This window comes from Pteropus medius, unplaced genomic scaffold (assembly GCF_902729225.1).
Source record: "Pteropus medius unplaced genomic scaffold, Ma_sr-lr_union100, whole genome shotgun sequence".
NCBI lineage: Eukaryota > Metazoa > Chordata > Mammalia > Chiroptera > Pteropodidae > Pteropus > Pteropus medius.
This window is the reverse complement of record NW_024340693.1, coordinates 2,981,155-2,998,304: the sequence shown is the minus strand read 5'-3', so window position 1 is coordinate 2,998,304 and position 17,150 is coordinate 2,981,155. Positions and strand designations below refer to the sequence as shown.

Below are 17,150 nucleotides of genomic sequence, written 5' to 3'. Positions count from 1 at the left end.
CTACTGGTTCCTGTTTCCCACTCCCAGAAATTGTGATTTAATTGGTCCGGGGTCTGCACTGGGCTTGGGATTTTTAAAAGATCGCCACGTGATTCTAATGTGCCTCCAAGTTTAGGGAGCACAGCGCTGGGTCTTGCAGGGGAAGCAGGTAGCGCACACGCAAGGAAATGAATCCATAAAGACGCACCGATAAGGTGGTAAGAACAGGATAAAGTTTACAAGGTTAGTACACTGAATAAGGTGGTGGCGGAAGGGAAACCTATCACGCTTAACCTGTGCCTCGGGATGTGCGGAGGGCTCGGCCCCTTTCGCTGGGGAGGAGGTGGCTGCGGCCTTTCATGCGCGTGCGCGCCTCACCAAGGGGGCGGGGCGCGGGCCCGCGGCGGCCTCCCGGAGCATGCGCGGACGCGGCGCCCGCGCGGGAGGGGGCGTGGCCTGCTGCCCTCGCGCAGGCGCCCCAGCCTGCAATCCCGGAAGTGCGCCGAGTCGGCGGTACGGGCCGCGCGGAGCCGGCCGCGCGGAGCCGTCCGCGCCCCGCCGGGCGTGGGCCGCGCGCACTGGTTCCCTGCACGTGGCTCGGCACGTGGCTCGGCACGTGGCTGAGCGCTTGGCCCCGGGCGCCCTGGAGCCGACGGCCGCGGTCGCCGAGGCGGTGTCGTCCCTGACCATCGTCGACGCGTTCATCGTGGCGGGCGAGAGCCCCCCCCCGCCGCCCCCCGCGCTCCAGCGGAGGTTCATCTGCTCCTTCCCCGACTGCAGCGCCAATTACAACAAGGCCTGGAAGCTAGAAGCGCATCTGTACAAGCACACGGGGGAGGTAACGAGCCCCAGGACACGGCCCGGCGCAGGGGCCCGTGCAGCGGCGGCCCCCGGGCCCACAGGGCCGCACGCCACGTCTTTGCAAGACGTGCTCAGCTAGGGCGCCCGGGACCGCAGGAGCGAACCAATCATGCCTTAGGTTAGGGGAGGAGCTGCGGAGTTAGACAAAAAGTTCTGGGACCGGGGCGCGCTGGCCACGCGCTAGGCGTTTACCCAGCCACTTTTGTCCTTTTCACTTTGAGTCTTGGCCAATCCACCACCTTCCCATAATCTGCAAATCCGGGCACGGTTGGTAGTCCCCCCTCCAACAGAGACCTGCCTCCTGGAACTGGTTGGCGGGGTAACGTCTAAGTACTGCAGGTTTTGCGAGCAGAGCAGCGTGCATTCCTTAACATAACTCGAGAGGGAGCCGTGAACAAAACAGGCGCTGCTTCTGTTGTTCACGGACCCTATGCCTTAAGCAGGACAGACAAAGGAATGGGGGGCGGGGAGGAGATGCAGGACTGCTGGAGCGTGTCCAGGCAAGGCCCCCCTTGACCGGAGTGAGAAGGAAAGGATCCAGCCATGCAGACACGTTTGAGGGGAAACGGTCCAGCGGAGAGAACCGGAGGGAGAGCGGGTGGTCTTGGGGGTGGAATGCAGGCCACTGTGACTGGGTGGGACCGTGCAGGAGGCTGAGAAGCAGGCCTGGTGGGACCATTTGTAGGCCAGGGTGCAAAAGGGTTTGGAGTTTGGGTTTTATTTTGAGGGCAGTGAAAGACTTTGGAGGGTAACAGTAGAGGCCAAGGAATCTACCCAGTTTCCAGGTTTGGGATGGAGCTGGAGGCCCTTTCTTTCTTAAGCCAGAGGCCCACAGTCCCTACCTTCGCTCCTAGCACCTACCTAAGTTGGGGCCACTCATCCATGTGGCCTCATGTTTCCCATCTCCTTACCCTCCCCCGCACGTGAAAGCTGATCCTTTCATTCTTGGAACTGTCTCGAGGCTTTTCCCTCCTCACTGACTCGTTTCGTTGTCTTCTCTTCTGCCTTTACCCACCTCATTCAGCTCCCTGGCAGTCCTACCAAGCGACATCCATTGTGCTCTGCCTCCCTGTCCTTCCTCTTGTCCATCCTGGCCCCCGGATTCTGGGCCCTGTGTTCAGGATGTGCAGTTAGAGCTTACCTGTCCTTCTAGACACATGCACCGTGTTTGGGGTCTCGGCACCACCTTCCTTTGTACAGGTCGAAAGACCTGGAGTCATCTTTGTTGTCTCAAGTCTCACGTTGATTGACTTGGCAGATATGGATGGGGCTGACCCCATGACAGGAGCTTTGCAAAGTCCTGTGGCTCTGCCTCTAGTAATCCAGCTCGCCTGCCTTCCTGTCTGTGTGCTTTGCTATTAGTACCGCCATTTCAGACCTTGGCACCTCCTTCTGGGACTGTCGTGATGGTACATGTTCCATATTAAATCCACAGAACTGGTTATTCGAGAACATGTTTAGGCTTTTCCCGTAGGTTCAGAATGGAGTGCCCTCCTCCCAACCACTGGGTCTCAAGGGGTTGTTTACCCTCGGGCTGCGAGCTTTGCTCAGCCCTGGCACCCGTGAGCCTTTTCAGGTGTGCCACATTTTCCTGTAGCTGTGCCAGGCCCTCTCTTCGCTGGGCGTGTCTGGGATGAGGGAGGACACGCACATCCCTCTTCCCGGGCTTTGGATGGGCGCACCGGTGCCGTGCTGGAGGTCTGTGCACGGGTCACGGGGCAGCAGACGAGCAGCCTGAGCGGGGCGCGCACCCGAAGCCGGCGCTGGGAAGGCCGCCCGCTTGTCGCAGTTGCTCTTCACGGAGCCAGACCTGCGGTGGCCGTGCCAAGAAGCTGTGTGACTCCACACAGCGCAGCCTGCCTGGCCTTGGCGTGGCAGGTGCTCGGCCCTTAGCGCAAACCAGCACCGGACACAGAGCCTGTGGCCTTGCTCACTAGACGTTTTAGTAACGTCTTTAAATCATGCCAGAATTGACTCATTTTTTTTCTTTCCTTTCTGCCAGAGACCTTTTGTTTGTGACTATGAGGGGTGTGGCAAAGCCTTCGTCCGGGACTACCACCTGAGCCGCCACGCCTTGATTCACACGGGAGAAAAGCCCTTCGTGTAAGTAGAGAGCTCTTTTCAGGCCCCCGAGGTGCTTGTGTTTGGCATGTCGACCTGCCATTGCTCATTAGTGAGTTCCTTCGTTTTCATCGGCCGACACACGTGGAGACTGGGTTTTGACCGTGTGGCAGGGAATGGGGGTTTTGTGGGTCGTTCGTAATAACTCTGGGTGTAAGTTAATCTGAAGCTTTCTTGCGTTTACACCCTCTCCTTTTAGAATATATGCCAAGGGGCACATATTAGTGGCCTGCCCACCAGGAGGGCCGGGTTAAAGTACATCAACACAGCGGAATACTATACAGCTAAGAAAAATGAATGCAGATGGTCTCTATGAGATAGTAAGAAAACCTCCAGGGCATATTAATCGAATAACCAAGGTTCAGGAAAGTGTGTGATGAGGGCTACCGTTTTGTGTGTGTAACAAGGGAGGGGACAGACAGCAAGAACTTATATTCATTTCTGTTTGTATAAAGAAACCCTAAAAGTTACGTAAAACCGAAAACGTCATCTGTCTTGGGAGTGGTGGGGTGTGCTGGGTGGGTAGGGGTAGGTAGAAGGAAGCATTATGCAACCATATCCCTTTTGTGCTTTTTGGTTTCTGAACTAAGTTTGTTTGTTTGTTTTTTTAAGTACACTATTTAAAAATAATTCTTAAGAAAAAATGGGGCTGGGAACAGATGCACAGGATGAATTAGGAAGGTGAGGCGTCTCCCCGCTAGAACAAGACACGTGTATGGTGGTACCTTCCACTCTCTCCAGCTAGTTCCGGATCCCCGCGTCTGCTGCTTGCCGGACGGTGTTACCTGCTGTCCCCCTGGCTCCTTGAATTGCACGTGGCCCAAATCCCCCCGTCCAGTCTGAGCTCGCTTTCCCTTTGGCCTTTTCCTCCCTCGTTCTTGTCAGGTGGCATCACTGTCCTCATGGTGACAGATAAGGCTGCTCCTCCGGATGCCTCATTCCGCTCTCCAGCACGTAGGTCGTCAAGTCCTGTCTCTGACCCCTCAAGTCCCTCTCCCCTGCTCCAGCTGCCACCGTCTCATGTCAGGCCCCACTCCTCACTGGAATGACTTCCTCTGTCCCCAGACCAGGTCCCCCGCATTTTCCTCGGGTGGCCTCTCTCCTGAAAACGCAGTGCTTTTAATCGCTGCTGCCACGGTGAAGTCCAGCTTCTTGGTATGTCGTGTAAATGACCTTTGCGATTTGACCTTTTCCTGCTTATCTCGTCCCATTCGCTTGACTCTTAGACATGAACTTGTGGTCCAGCTCTGCTTAACTGACCCGCCGCCTCCCCACTGGCCCCTCAAGCTGTGCCAGGGTCTTCAGTGCCCCTGTTCCTGCCGCTTCTGCCGGCGCCGTCCCGCTGCCCCCCAGCCGTGTTAGGTTAGGGGCCGCGTCAGGATGTGCGTCCAGAGGGAGCGACAGCCTGGCTTTTGGGCTCACACAGCACAGTCTGTTTTTCTCCTGGGGCGAGCAGTCAGGGGCCGCTCCTCCGTCGGCAGGACCCGGGCTTCTCACTCGTCCCTGCCATCATCTAGCCACGTGTGCATACGCGTCACAGCCACCGGGATGGAGGAAGGGCCAAAGGTGCTGCCGTTGTAGACACCGTGGGAGCTGAGCAGGATGGACCGAAACGCAGCCACGTTCCTGCCGCAGCTGCAGGGGAGCCGCGAAGGAGCTCTATTCTCTTCCCGCGGTCGAGGGTACCACCCGTTGGGACTTAGAGTGGTTTCTGCCACAGTGCCCCTCCCGCGCCCCTCCAGGCACACCTTCCACCGTCGCTGTCACAGTCTCTTTCTCCACCTGGCCCTGCAGACAGCACAGAGCTTCGTAGGCGTGTTCTTCCATGTTCATCAGAGATGATAGCTCAGATCAGGGCTTCTGAAGAAAGCTCTGCCTCATCCTCAGGCTCATGAAAACTCACGTGTTAAAAACAAAAAGAGCCAACTTCACAAAAAATTTAGATAAATCTAGGCCAAGATGTAGAAACCTTTATGAAGGAGAAACAAAATGGCTCGGTGATAAGCCAGAGGGTGTGATAACTCATGGTTCTGTGTTCACCTCTCACGAGAAACTGAAAACGGTGTTCTTTTAGGGCTTTTTGGAAAGACACTGACATTTCCAGCAAAATGAAGGCCATCAGGTTGTAAACCGAGAAGTTTAGCGTGAACACGGCTTCTGCCTCGGCGGGGCGAGGGGCTTCCTCTTCCCTGCCCAGCGCACCAAGGCCGTCTGGCGCCAGGGGCCTGATTTGAGAAGCCTGGGGCGAGGTGCGTGTCGTTACACGCTGAGCACGTCACCGCCGAGGGGCCCGCGTGGTATGGCTCCCCTCCCCGGAGCTGGTTAAAGGCCGTTTTCTACTGTGTTTTGGAATCATTAGCTTTTATAAAGTCTCCCTTCCCTTGGTGTGTTAATATTTTGGTTTATGTGATTTCTCGCAGCTGTGCGGCTAGCGGCTGTGATCAGAAGTTCAACACAAAATCCAACTTGAAGAAACATTTTGAACGCAAACATGAAAATCAACAAAAACAATATGCAGTAAGTACGATTTTATATGCTAAACGTTTTTATGCTTATTGTCTTTGTTTCTCAAATTTTCATCATCCAAATTTTGTCAGATACCTGAATTTAGTACGACATGGCTGTCATAACGATGGTGTTATTTTGAAAGCAAACATTGTGCTAACTACATTATTGCTAGATGACCCCAAATGAAACATTTTTGCTCTTTCAAACGCTTCTCTCCAAAGCTTCTCGATGTAGAATTTCAGTAACTAAAGGTGTGCAGGTAGCAAGTCTATAAGCTCCATGGCGTTTTGTGTCTGGAGAAGGTTCTGTGAGGCGCTGTTTTTTGATTCTTCTTGAGACTGACTGACTGACCTTTACTGAACAGTGCAGTTTCGAAGGTTGTACGAGGACCTTTAAGAAGCATCAGCAGCTGAAAACACACCAGTGCCAGCACACCAACGAGCCGCTGTTCAGGTAGGCGCTTCACGCCGGGGCGTCCAGTTGTCGGTGTCAGGCGGGAATGAGATCAGGAGGCAGAGTTTGGCCGCAGGTGTTCGGGCAGTGTGTGTGTTAGTCGACGTTTTCCTGTCCGTGTGTGCAGCGTACGTCCGTTTACACATTGGGGCACTTCACGAGTTCCGTTTTGCTTCCGTTTCTCTAAGAGAAGTATTTAGTGTGTTTCTGGATGATCTGTGAGGTTAGTACAGTGGTGGTTAAGCCTGAAGGAAGGGCTAAGAAAGAACCAAACGGAGCCTGCTCAGTGACGTGGAATGTCGTAAGGACACTAACTACCCTTTTCCTGTAGGACAGAATGGGGGTGGGGACGTGGCCTGCACTAGAAGGGGTTTCACAAGGGATGTGGAGGGCGACAGAGACCCTGGAAGAGACTTGCAGAAGGCGTGGAAGAAGCCGGGCCACCCGCTCAGACGTCACTTGGAGGCGGTGGCCATGTGCCCTCGGCCACTTGCCCAGGCGGCTCCGGCCGCGCCCCGCCTCCCGTGCAGGCCGCTTGTCCTGGCGCTGCTGGTGGCTTTAGCTTGGACGTGGCGGGTGCCTCCACTGCTCACCAGAGGCTGGTGCCCCGCTGCCATGTGTCCGTCCACACCGGCCCGGCGAGGCAGTGTCAGAAAAACTGGACACACACGATTTGGGCTAGTCTAGGGGTTTCCCGAGGTCATGCTTTCTAGCCATGAACGGTGTATTTTCAGAAGCATAAAGATGAAAACAGTGTTTAATTTGATCACATGCCCCCCAAAAAAAGCGTAAATGTGACTGTTTTGAGTTTGTTTTGCCCGAAGCCTGATAAAATAACTTGAACTTCAGCCACCATCAGGTCTGCATTTTACAGCTCATGTTCGCTGGCTGGGGGGAGAGCAGGCCCTGGCGGGAGGCACGGCGGGGACAGAGCCCTCCCCGGCCCAGGGGGCTGACGTCCGTGTCTCGCTGACCCAGGTGCGCCCACGAAGGCTGTGGAAGACACTTCGCCTCGCCCAGCGGGCTCAAGCGGCACGGGAAGGTCCACGACGGTGCGTGCGGGCCTCGGTGACGGTGACAGTGACGGTGACGCTCTCCGACTGACCGCTGCTAGCGGGGCGTAGTTCTCACTGCTTGGCGCCTCTTCCCCCCGGCTCCCTCCTTATGGTGCGAGGCCGGGCGGGTGCTGTTCTGCCCGGTCACGGTTTAGACTCTGGCCAGAGGCTCCCCGTGTCCGTCCTTGGTCGTCCGTGTGGATGTTCGTCGGTCACAGCAGGCGCCCGGTTACGCCGTGTCCTCGCTCCTTCCCGTCGTTTCAGCCTCTTCTGCTTCTGGCCCGTGCCACCCTGTCCCTGTGAGCGGTCCCAGGGCTTAGATAATAGTTTGGAGTTTTTGGAGCAATGGGACCGTAGCTTTTTTCCAAAAGACTTGATTAAACTAAGTCCTTGGCTCCATTATGCTTCCGTGAAGGACTTCTGACGTCTATGTTCCAATTTCCCAAGCCTTAGAATTTAGGGGATCTTTTTTTTTTTTAAACAAGAGCCTGGCAGCTGAGAGCGAGGGGCAGCCTCCTCTCTGGCTTCTGTCCCGTGTGCAGTTGGGTGAGACGGGGCTGGCTGGTCCCAGGCCGATTCACCTGATTCCGCTGCTTTGTGCAGCGTCCTCTGGGTTCTGGTTCCTTCTCTCCTCGGCCGTGCCTGCTGCTTCCCTTGCATAGGAAACGTGCAGACGCTGGCGGGAGGGGGAGAAGTGACCGCAGAGGTCAGTGTTGGCGGTTTGCCGAGGACAGAGGACCACCTGAACTTGCTGAGGGGGAAAGGCAAGCACAGAGCAGGGAGGGCCGCGGGAGGGAGACTGAAGCGGCCGGGGGGGGGGCCACGCGTGTCCCCAGCTTACTGGGGACAGCGGGGGAGGGAGAGGCAGCCTTCTCGGGAACCCCGCTAAAGGAGAGCCCCGAGGAAGTGCGTCCCGGGCCACCGGTCGGTCTCGCTGTCACACGCCCTCCTCCGTTTCCCCTCCTCCCTCTCAGGCTCGGGAACGGGACACTGCGGGGCAGCGGGGGACGTGTAGGCACGTGCCCGTCCTTCTAAATTCCAATGGGTCTGTACTGACCCGTCACAAAAGGCAACACGCCACTCTGCTTTTCTTTAAATAGGCTACATATGTCAAAAAGGGTGCTCCTTCGTGGCCAAAACGTGGACAGAGCTGCTGAAACACATGAGAGACGACCATAAAGGTAAGACGGACGCGCGGCTCGGTGGCAACGTTCGCCCTTCGAGAACTGGTTCCGTGCGTGTTTGAGAGACTGAGATATGAAATACGTGCTGCGAAATGACAGGTGTTTGGTGAGATGCGTCAGCCGTCCGTCAGATGGGCAGACACCTGTGCTCCCAGGTTCGGGAAGAGCCCCGAGTCACTCAGGGCCCACGTGGGCACTGAGCGTTTTTAAAGGCTCGGCAGGTAAAGGGTTCTGGGAGGCACTGGTGTCCCGTAGACAGTTTGGGAGGCAGCGCCCTTGTGCCGGAGGACCAGGAAGGAAACTGGTCTGTTAATTCCCTCCCACTGCCCACAGCCACCATGCTGAGGACCCCGGCCCCTCGGCAAGGAGACAGAGTGGCTGGGTAACACGAGAGCTTGGGAGGACTGAGATAAACGTTCAGTAAAAACGAGTCCGTTTCTTTTGAAATTTCTCATTTATGTTTAATCGTAAGGTTTTGGGCATTAAATGGGTTACTTATATGTTGAATATTAGTGCTTTCTGTGTGGTAACACCTGGAGAAATTGGTCAAAATTTTTTGTCTACTTCACCAGAGGAAATCATATGCGAAGTGTGCCAGAAAACATTCAAACGCAAAGATTATCTGAAGCAACACATGAAAATCCATGCCCCGGAAAGGGACATGTGTCGTTGTCCCCGAGAGGGCTGTGGAAGGACCTACACGACCGTGTTCAACCTGCAGAGCCACATCCTCGCCTTTCACGAGGAGTGGCGCCCGTTCGTGTGTGAGCACGCTGGCTGCGGCAAAACATTCGCAACGAGAGTGAGTCCCCCCACGTGTGCGGGGTCCCCAGGGGCCCCGGGTCCCACGACGGCGGCACAGGGCCTACAGTGGGGCGGCTGCAGTAGGGCCCTCGGGCCTTCTCCCCTTGGCCGGTGGCCCTGGACCGGCAGCACCAGCGCCACCTGGAACTTGCTGGAAGCGTAGATCCCCGCGCCCCCTGCGGACCCACTGAGTCAGACTCGGGGGGCTGGGGCTGGCAGGGTTTATTAGCCATCCGCGTGGTGCTCGCGTGGCCTGTGGTAACGCAGGCTCGGCTCTCCTGAGAGAGCTGCTATCTGGGGTGTCCATTTAGACGGTCCTGTAGGGACTGAGAAGGGAGGTGGGCAGCAAGGACGTGAGGGACACCAGAACCGGGAATCTAGTTGCATCTGGGTGATTCCAAGAGCTGAGGAACAAGACCCTCACTGGAGGGGCCTCTAGCCTCGCAGACGCTCGCTCGGCAGCTGTTCTCATGAGCACTCGGAATCATCATGGATCGGAGACAGAAGGCTGGCTCGGAGCTGGCGGGGCCAGCGTGGCCATCGGGGCCAGCACGACCTTGGTCAGGTGTCCGTTGGCTGGCGTGCTGTGGACAGAGCTTCAGTTAAAAGAACCTCCTTCCGCTTTTTGCCCGACCCCTTACTAGTGAAACCATCAACACGCCACCGGTGGGCGACACTGTAGGTCTGTCCTGGGTCGTCGGAAGAGGCAGTGGTCCCAGGCGTCGTGGGGACCCTTGCAGGTGGAGGTCACGTCACTCAGAACATGACAGAAAGCTGAGCAGGTTTTCATGTTACTAGACACCAGATGGCGACATCTTAAAATCGTATGTCCTTTCCTCCACTGCAGCAAAGTCTCATGAGGCACGCCGTCGTGCACGACCCTGACAGGAAGAAAATGACAGTCAAAGTAAGTGGAGGTGACTTTGGCGAAGTGTTGTTTTTAAAACAAATTGCTTGAGCCGGATGCTGTGTGCGGAGTGTTCAGCTGCCTGCTACCGTGCGGGTCTGCACTGCTCTTCCGAGCGATCGCACGGGCCTCGTCCTTAGGAGCGTCGTGTCCTGTCGGGGTGTGTGCCGCTCCTGTGAAATCAGCTCAGGTGACTTTGATCTTGAATTCTAATTGTCTGTTTCACATCTTTCCAAAGGTGAAAGGTCGTGAAAAACGGAGTTTGGCCTCTCATCTCAGCGGCTACATCCCTCCTAAGCGGGGGCAAGAAGCAGCCTTATCTGTGCCTAAAACGGGTGAGCCGCCACCCCGCGCCGACGACGGGGTGCTGTCCACCGTGGCGGTGTTCACCCTCAGCTAGGGTCCCGCCTTCTCCGGGGCTGAGCCGGCCCACTCGGTGACCGCAGACCTCAGAGGTACGGCCCGCGCCACACAGTGAATACAGCGAGCCGGCACCTTTTTGCTGCTGGGGATTTTGCCCTCGTTTGTTAAAAAAAACCCTACAAATCAGAACGCAGTGAAACGAGGCGTGCCTGTATGTAGTCTCAGAAACACATTTTTTTTATTAAAATCATTGGTGCAGGTCATCTGATTCTCTGTCGTTCCCGTTTTCGTTGTTCGTAGGACCACCCTTCTGGGCCCCCTGAGTCTCTCTATGTGCGATCTCTTCTTTTTTGCTCAAATGACGAAGGATGCACGTGACAGCTTTCCCTCCTTTAACAGCTTGTGGCCTGGACGAGAAAGTAGCTGTTCCGGGCATAGTCTGGAGGATTTGATTAAATATCTCGTCCTAAGAAGGGAAAACAGCCCAAGATGAATTGCAAACCAGTCTCGTCCTTTCTGGCGCTGACTCTACTAACCACGAAGCCCAGCGCTCCTGAGTTGCTGCTGTTCAGTGCTTCACTGAACCAAAGGCTACAGGCCAGTTAGGCTGCCTGCGACCCGCGCAGTACCCAGTTACTCAGACGCCACGTAACTAGACTAAGGCACCAAATGCTTGCGAGTTTGAAATCCCTGCTCTCACCCTGCTGAGGAGCTGCGCTGGGCCCCAAGCTGCCCTCTGGCAAAACCAGGTTGAAAGCAGTGGTCTGGGCACTGGCAGAGGACGGCCGTGTCCCCCAGCTGCCAGCCCAGCGCAGGTCCCGACACACTCACCGCCACCTGGGGTGATGAGAAAAACACACCCGGTTCCAGATTCTGGGTCAGCCGGGCGGGGACCTAGGCCTAAGGGATTCCAACACGAGCCAGGGTTCAGTACCGCTGGCGGATGCTGCCTTTCAGCTGCTGCCCAGTTATCTAACTCTAAAAGCGACACAGATAATCAGCAGACTTATCCTGGGATCGCACCGATGCACACTTTCTCGAAGACCATTTGACTACCTATGATGCTTCCTACAGACAAAGGAGAAACATTTAAAAAGACGAACCTATAGTTTCTAGTTTCCTTATCTAAATGTTAAATTCTACAGTTCGTAAAGTAGTAGTATAAAGCCTTTACGTTATGAAGTAGAAGGTTTTCATATAACAAAATATTTGTTACCGTGGGAAAAGCAACACATGCGCACTATGCGTGCATTCCGAACACCACCCTGGAAAGCTGATCACGGCCGGACGGGATGACCGTCGCTTTTCCTCGCCTTTCCGTTTCCCAGATTTCTTACACTTGTACTTCTCGATCAGAAACTGACAGCCACTCACACCTGCTTTTACTCACCACTTTCTTTTCTGGCTCTTCTGCATTCTTCCCTTTCTTTACAGTAATTTGAACTTTGTATTTCTTCTCAATCCACTGCTGAATCTGTTTACTCTTTGTGTCCAGATCGTGTTGTCCGATATTTACAGAAAAAGTTAGTTCCTTTGTCACAGTCGGCCCTGGTTTGAAACAGTGAGACTTAGTGCTTGGACTATTTACTATCTTGGTTTTGAGACCTAAACCTCACCACATAGACGTCATAAAATCTTACTACCTGACTTCAGTTTCACAGACCAGTAACCACTTTTTTAAACGGGAGAGACAAACATAAAAGTACTGATTCTTTGCCTGCCAAGGAAGGGTATTTAAATATGAAACGCCTCCATTTACTGTTACATTATTGAAGAACGATCCTTTAAAAAGGAACGAGGTTAGCCTTATGATGAACTCGATTATCCTCCTTTTCCCTCTGTCTGGGAACTGCCCTTCTCACCCTTTGGTGATGCCCCCGGGCTCCAGGCCCATCCGGACAAGGGGGAGCTCCCTGCGTCCTGCGTTCATTCTGTCTCTGAAAACCCTGATGACTGGGAAATAATTTTACAGGGAAAGAACAGATTATACTCATTAACGGCACTGGGACAATTGCGAGTTTTCACGTGAGGGAAAAAGATTTCAATCCATACAAAAATCTTCCCAGATGGACTGTCTAAATATGAAAAAAACACAACTTTAAAACAAATAGAAGAAAGGACGTGTTTATGACCTCGGGATGAGAGAAAAACTAAAGTGAGAAATCCAACTAGCATAAAGTTCTTGGATCGCACAGAACAGAGAACCCTGTAAATCAGTGACAAAAATTAGTATGACGACCTGCCCCACAGAACCTGGAGCTGGCACAGGAGACACTGATGCATATGCTCATTGTTCCTAATAAACCGGAAACGAGCCCCGTGGCCATGGCGATGGACCACACAGCTACGCTACATGCTGGCGGGGAAATGTCACTTGGCAATTACAATAAGCCAGCTACGGCTGTTACATGAACACCCTGAAAACAAGTGTGCCATATATAATTTTTATGCACACGAAACCCTTGTCCATCTGTCCTTCACCGGCCGCGTTTAGCAGGGATCGTGAGAACACATGTCCTCGCTTCCTTCCTCTCCAATTCGGGGCTTCTGTAGGGTTTAAATGGCAAGTGCCTTGAAAGGTGACTGGCAAACTATGCAAATGACGGTCACCACCAGTATCCTAGGAAAATACTCAGGCCTGGGAGATGCCCTGTGAGAGTCACTTCAGAGTTTAGAAAGTGCCTCCATTAACCAAACCCTCCACTTTAGAGATGAGCTAAAAAAATTTCAAAGGAGGGTAAACGAGTGGCCCGGGAAGGGGCAGGCACTCTTCCGAGCCTGCCACCCCATCCATCGCCCTGCCCGTCTGGGCACGAGGAGACCAAGCTACGGACGAAGGAAGGGATCGAGACAGGGTACGAAGGAAGAGAACAGAAATGAGGGATTGAAAAAAATGGCATTGGAAACGGTGGTGAAACTGAACTGTCTAGTTCATTTGCCCCTCGTCACGAGGCACCCGGCAAGGGCCCCGGGTCCACTGTCGAACGGCGTCCTGAGGAACCCGGGGAGCGCACAGCCAACGACCTACCAGCTCTAGGTGTCGCCTTGTCCCTCTCTCTCAGCCTCAGCCGCTCTTCGTGAATCTGCGTCCCCGTCAGGAGCTGGTACACTGGAGGCTCCGCCCCGGCGACCCTTCTCACAAGCCTCAGGTCTCGCGCGTCCATGAGTCGAATCACGTCTGCCCGGTGCATGTTTCCCAAATCGCTGCCCTTCTCATCCAGGACGTGGATGATTCGCTCACTGATTTTTCTTCCAATGTTACTAAAAGCAGCTTCGTTCATTTTTTTCTTCCTTTCATCCTGGGTGTCTTCGGCAGTGCTAAAAGCTTTTGCAGGAGTCGGGCAGGACAGGCGTGGGGCAGAGGCCACGAGGGACAGCTGTGCGAGTGCCACCTTCTGCACCACGTGCGCACCAACGCATCTTCTGATGCCACTATGTTCAGTCTTTAGGGTTTGTAACGTTAACGTCTTCAGAAAAAGGCCGGCCATCCTAAAAAGTAGGGAGAAAAGTTCATTAAAATGCAATCGTTTGTTCCTGTGGTTCGATCCTGTGGCACACGGGTGGGCGGGTGTGTGAGACTATGGGAACCATGTCATCTGGGAGTGTCATGGGCCTACACCAGTCACATGGGCTGTCGGGTGACCACGGTCACGCTAACTCACAGTGGTACTGTCTCCAGTACAAGTTACTCTTAGAATAAACCAGATTTGCACAGTGCTTTTGTCTTCCATTTTTTTCTTCCCCAAATATTACCTCATTGGATTCTATTTCCCGTGGATCCTGTAGTACCAACTTCAAAAGCAAAGCTCATCCAAAAGGTTTCTTCAGGAGAATAAAATGCTTGGTGATTCATAAACTTTTAATGTAATTAACAACTTGCCAGCATCTCTGATGTTACACGAGATAAGAGCTCTATTATGGGAACAGGAACTCTGCGAGGAAAGATGACCCCCTGGGGGGAGTAGGTGAGATGGTCAGAAAGGAGACACCCCGACATTAATCCCAGTGCCGACCGCATAAACCACACGGCCCACTCACAAGGGGAGCGAGGCACGACCGCCAGGGGTGACCCATGCGGCGGGCGTACACGGCGATGCTGATTTTACGTTGGGGTTCTAAGTGCCTGATTTTCTAGCTGCTTCTCTGCCATAGTGAGTGTCTCTGCTTCCACTCACGCGTTAGGGAAAGCTCAGAAGTGCAGGCTGACGGAGGGGCAGCACCCACCGATCTCGTCCCCGAGGAACCAGGGGCTCAGGCACTCAGAGAGGTGTGCCTTGTCGGACGAAAGAGAGTGTCCCAGGGTCACCGCGAGAGAATCACCTGGGCGGGCTGTCAAGCCTGGAGATCCCCTCTGGTCCCTCGCTCCGGTCCCACCTGTCAACCCGCTGATCCTCCCCGCCACCACCCCACAGGCCGCTTGACAAGTGAAATGGAGAAAATAAACCACAGTAAACGGGGCAGAAAGTGACAGGATGGACACAGTCTCGCTCCCCTCCCGATCCAGCTTGAAAACACAAATGACCGCTCTGGCTGCGAACGCGCCCCTGAATTCCAGCGTGACGTCAGCGGCCTACCCAACGTCTCCTCCGCTGAGACATCCAACAGGACCCTCCAGTCCACACGTCCAAGCCTGAACCCCCGTCTTCCGCCCGACCCCCGTGGCCTGCCGGCTCACGGGAACGACCGCACGTGCTTCCGGCTGCTCGGGCCCAGACCGCGAGGCTCTTCCCGACTCTTCTCTCAGCGACTCATCAGCGAGTCCTGTTGTTCAGCCTCTAAACAGACCCAGGGTCCAGTCCCGTCTCACCTTCTGCCAAGGCTATCAATCACCCCGCTCCCCCCCAAAGCTTGCCCGGGGAGGTGGCAGCCCCCCTGAATTAGGGCAGCGGCCTCACAACCCGCGACATGACACGCTGTGATTCCTGTGATTCCTCATCCGCGAGCGCGGAAGCGACCCTTTAAATGTGTAAGTCAGATCCGTCCCTCCTGTGCTCCACGATCCCCGTGGCTCCACCTCAGGACAAAGTATAGCCCGCATTCGTTGGCGCCCCCCTCCCCTGGTGACCTGGCCCCACAGCCTTGCCTTTGGCGCTGACCCGCGTCCTCCGAGCCCCTCTGTTCCGGCCCCCTTGCTGTTCCCACCCCTCTGGGTCCTTGTGCCAGGGGTCCCCTTCCTCCAGACGGCTGCCTAGTTCACCGACGTCAGGTCTCTGCTCAAACGCGGCCACTCGGCGAGGCCTTCTCGGGCACGCTACACGATGGCAGTGTCACTTGTACGCCCGTTACTTAGCCTTTTACAAAAACTCACTGCCTGACTTGCCCAAATTTACATGGCTGTCTGATCTTTTGTCACTAGAATGTAAGCTCCACGACAAAATGTAATTTGTCCGTTCTATTCACCACTGTGCCCCTACCCAGAGCCGGGAGCCTGGCTCAGGATGTCACGTGGGATGAACGCCCACCCCACAGGGAACAGCCAGCAAGACGGTGTAACCTCTAGGCACGTAACCTCTAGGTCTTCAGATGTGTCACTCCCCAGCGGCACACACAAAGGCTGGCCAGTCGCTCTCCTCACGTTTCTAGCTGGTACTGCAAACACCCACTGGCCTCAGTGACTTCATGACCAAATGCTTCGTCCACAGTGACTGAGATGAATTACTTTACAGTCCTTCACTGGTTGGGGATTCCGGCCGCAGAGGCTGTAAAGCTCTACGGTGGGAACGAACCGGACTTTAAAAAGCTGAGATGCTGTTTAATAAAAAGTCAGATATTTGTTGGTGGAGGAAGCCCCCGAAACCAAAAAGTCAGACAAGTCAAAGAGACCAGAGGAGACTTTTTTCTATTTATCATCAGAAAAGTAGCGGTAGCATCAAGTCCCAAATTCACTATACTTAGGATGAAACTAACTAATAATCACTGCCTGACATCATCAGATATCAAGTGCTCGGATTTCCCCGATGGTGTTATCATTCTGTCTGTGTGACAGGAGGAGCCTCCCGCCCGCCAAATGTGTGACAATTTAAACATAATCGACTAAAAAAGATCATGTGCCACAACTATGTGTGACTACCGCTCTGACTCCTCACTTTGAAAGTGGGAAGAAAGAGAACTCGGCGTTTCTCCTACCTCTTTCAGGAAGATCTGGAATCATCCCCAGATCTTCGATGACGACGAAAGCTCTTCAGAGAATGCCAGCTGATAAACGGAGAAGAAAAGCAAAAGTAATTTAAAAGTGATCATTCTGCCACCTCCAATCAAATCCCTGATTCAGGCAGGGATGGGTTCAAAACTCATCAGGTGAAAAGCTGGAGGGACCAGGGTGCTCCCGTGGTGCCAAAGGGTGACACAAGGATGACTTCCAAACTGAAACGGGCTGTCGACCTCGTGACCAACGGTCGGACTCAGCGTCCTGATGGTGGGACAGGCAGACATCCCAGTGCGCGTCCCCTCGCGTGACATGGCTCATGGAGGCGCCCCGTGAAGCCGTCCCGCCAGACGGTTGACCTGAACCGGTCCAGCCTCCAGACTGAGCTTCCAATTCCCAGGGAATACAAGAGCCAGGCTGAGAGGAACGAACCAGGCCACAGGAAAGTCGGACAAAGCCATGCAACTGGCTCGGTGCCTTAAAACAGTCGGGGGCATCGTAAACGGAGAGGACGGAGGAGGCAGTTCTTGAATAGACTGAGGAGACATGACATAAAACATGACGTGTTTGGAAAAAAGCAACTAAAAACACATGCTGGGCTAAAGAAGGAAAATCTGAATATGGACTCGATTCACGATGGATTGAATACTATTAGAAAAGTATTGTTAATTCTCAGGTGTGAAAATGACATTCTTAGGAAATGACTATCATGACATCTGCCACTTACTTTGAAATGGTCTGGCAGAAGATACAGCAATTATGGCAGCATT

The 17,150-nt window shown here is 54.3% G+C and overlaps 2 protein-coding genes across 2 annotated transcripts; one reads left to right on the top strand and one right to left on the bottom strand.

Annotated features, from left to right (window-relative positions):
• Nucleotides 1–397: 397 nt before the first annotated feature.
• Nucleotides 398–10,498, top strand: GTF3A (general transcription factor IIIA). The gene is made up of 9 exons (XM_039863390.1): nucleotides 398–817; nucleotides 2,843–2,943; nucleotides 5,382–5,478; nucleotides 5,834–5,922; nucleotides 6,901–6,974; nucleotides 8,078–8,158; nucleotides 8,734–8,963; nucleotides 9,813–9,872; nucleotides 10,111–10,498. The coding sequence occupies exons 1-9, from the start codon at nucleotides 398–400 to the stop codon at nucleotides 10,270–10,272; spliced, it is 1,314 nt and encodes a 437-aa protein (XP_039719324.1). The 3' UTR covers nucleotides 10,273–10,498.
• On the bottom strand, nucleotides 8,597–17,064 carry MTIF3 (mitochondrial translational initiation factor 3). The gene is made up of 4 exons (XM_039862858.1): nucleotides 16,362–17,064; nucleotides 13,264–13,724; nucleotides 11,626–11,783; nucleotides 8,597–10,701 (listed from the first exon to the last, which is right to left on the bottom strand). The coding sequence occupies exons 2-4, from the start codon at nucleotides 13,721–13,723 to the stop codon at nucleotides 10,483–10,485; spliced, it is 837 nt and encodes a 278-aa protein (XP_039718792.1). The 5' UTR covers nucleotide 13,724; nucleotides 16,362–17,064; the 3' UTR covers nucleotides 8,597–10,482.
• Between the last annotated feature and the right edge of the window lie 86 nt (nucleotides 17,065–17,150).

What these genes read in the sequence shown, in the direction of transcription:
- MTIF3 (XM_039862858.1), bottom strand. Translation starts at nt 13,723, where the DNA reads ATGGCCGGCCTTTTTCTGAAGACGTTAACGTTACAAACCCTAAAGACT. An exon ending in CAAGGCGACACCTAGAGCTG is followed by an intron (nt 11,784 to 13,263) that starts GTAGGTCGTTGG and finishes GTTTCAAACCAG; the next exon opens with GGCCGACTGTGACAAAGGAA. An exon ending in AAGAGCCAGAAAAGAAAGTG is followed by an intron (nt 10,702 to 11,625) that starts GTGAGTAAAAGC and finishes TTCCCTTCTTAG; the next exon opens with GACGAGATATTTAATCAAAT.
- GTF3A (XM_039863390.1), top strand. Translation starts at nt 398, where the DNA reads ATGCGCGGACGCGGCGCCCGCGCGGGAGGGGGCGTGGCCTGCTGCCCT. An exon ending in ACCAACGAGCCGCTGTTCAG is followed by an intron (nt 5,923 to 6,900) that starts GTAGGCGCTTCA and finishes TCGCTGACCCAG; the next exon opens with GTGCGCCCACGAAGGCTGTG. An exon ending in GCACGGGAAGGTCCACGACG is followed by an intron (nt 6,975 to 8,077) that starts GTGCGTGCGGGC and finishes TTCTTTAAATAG; the next exon opens with GCTACATATGTCAAAAAGGG.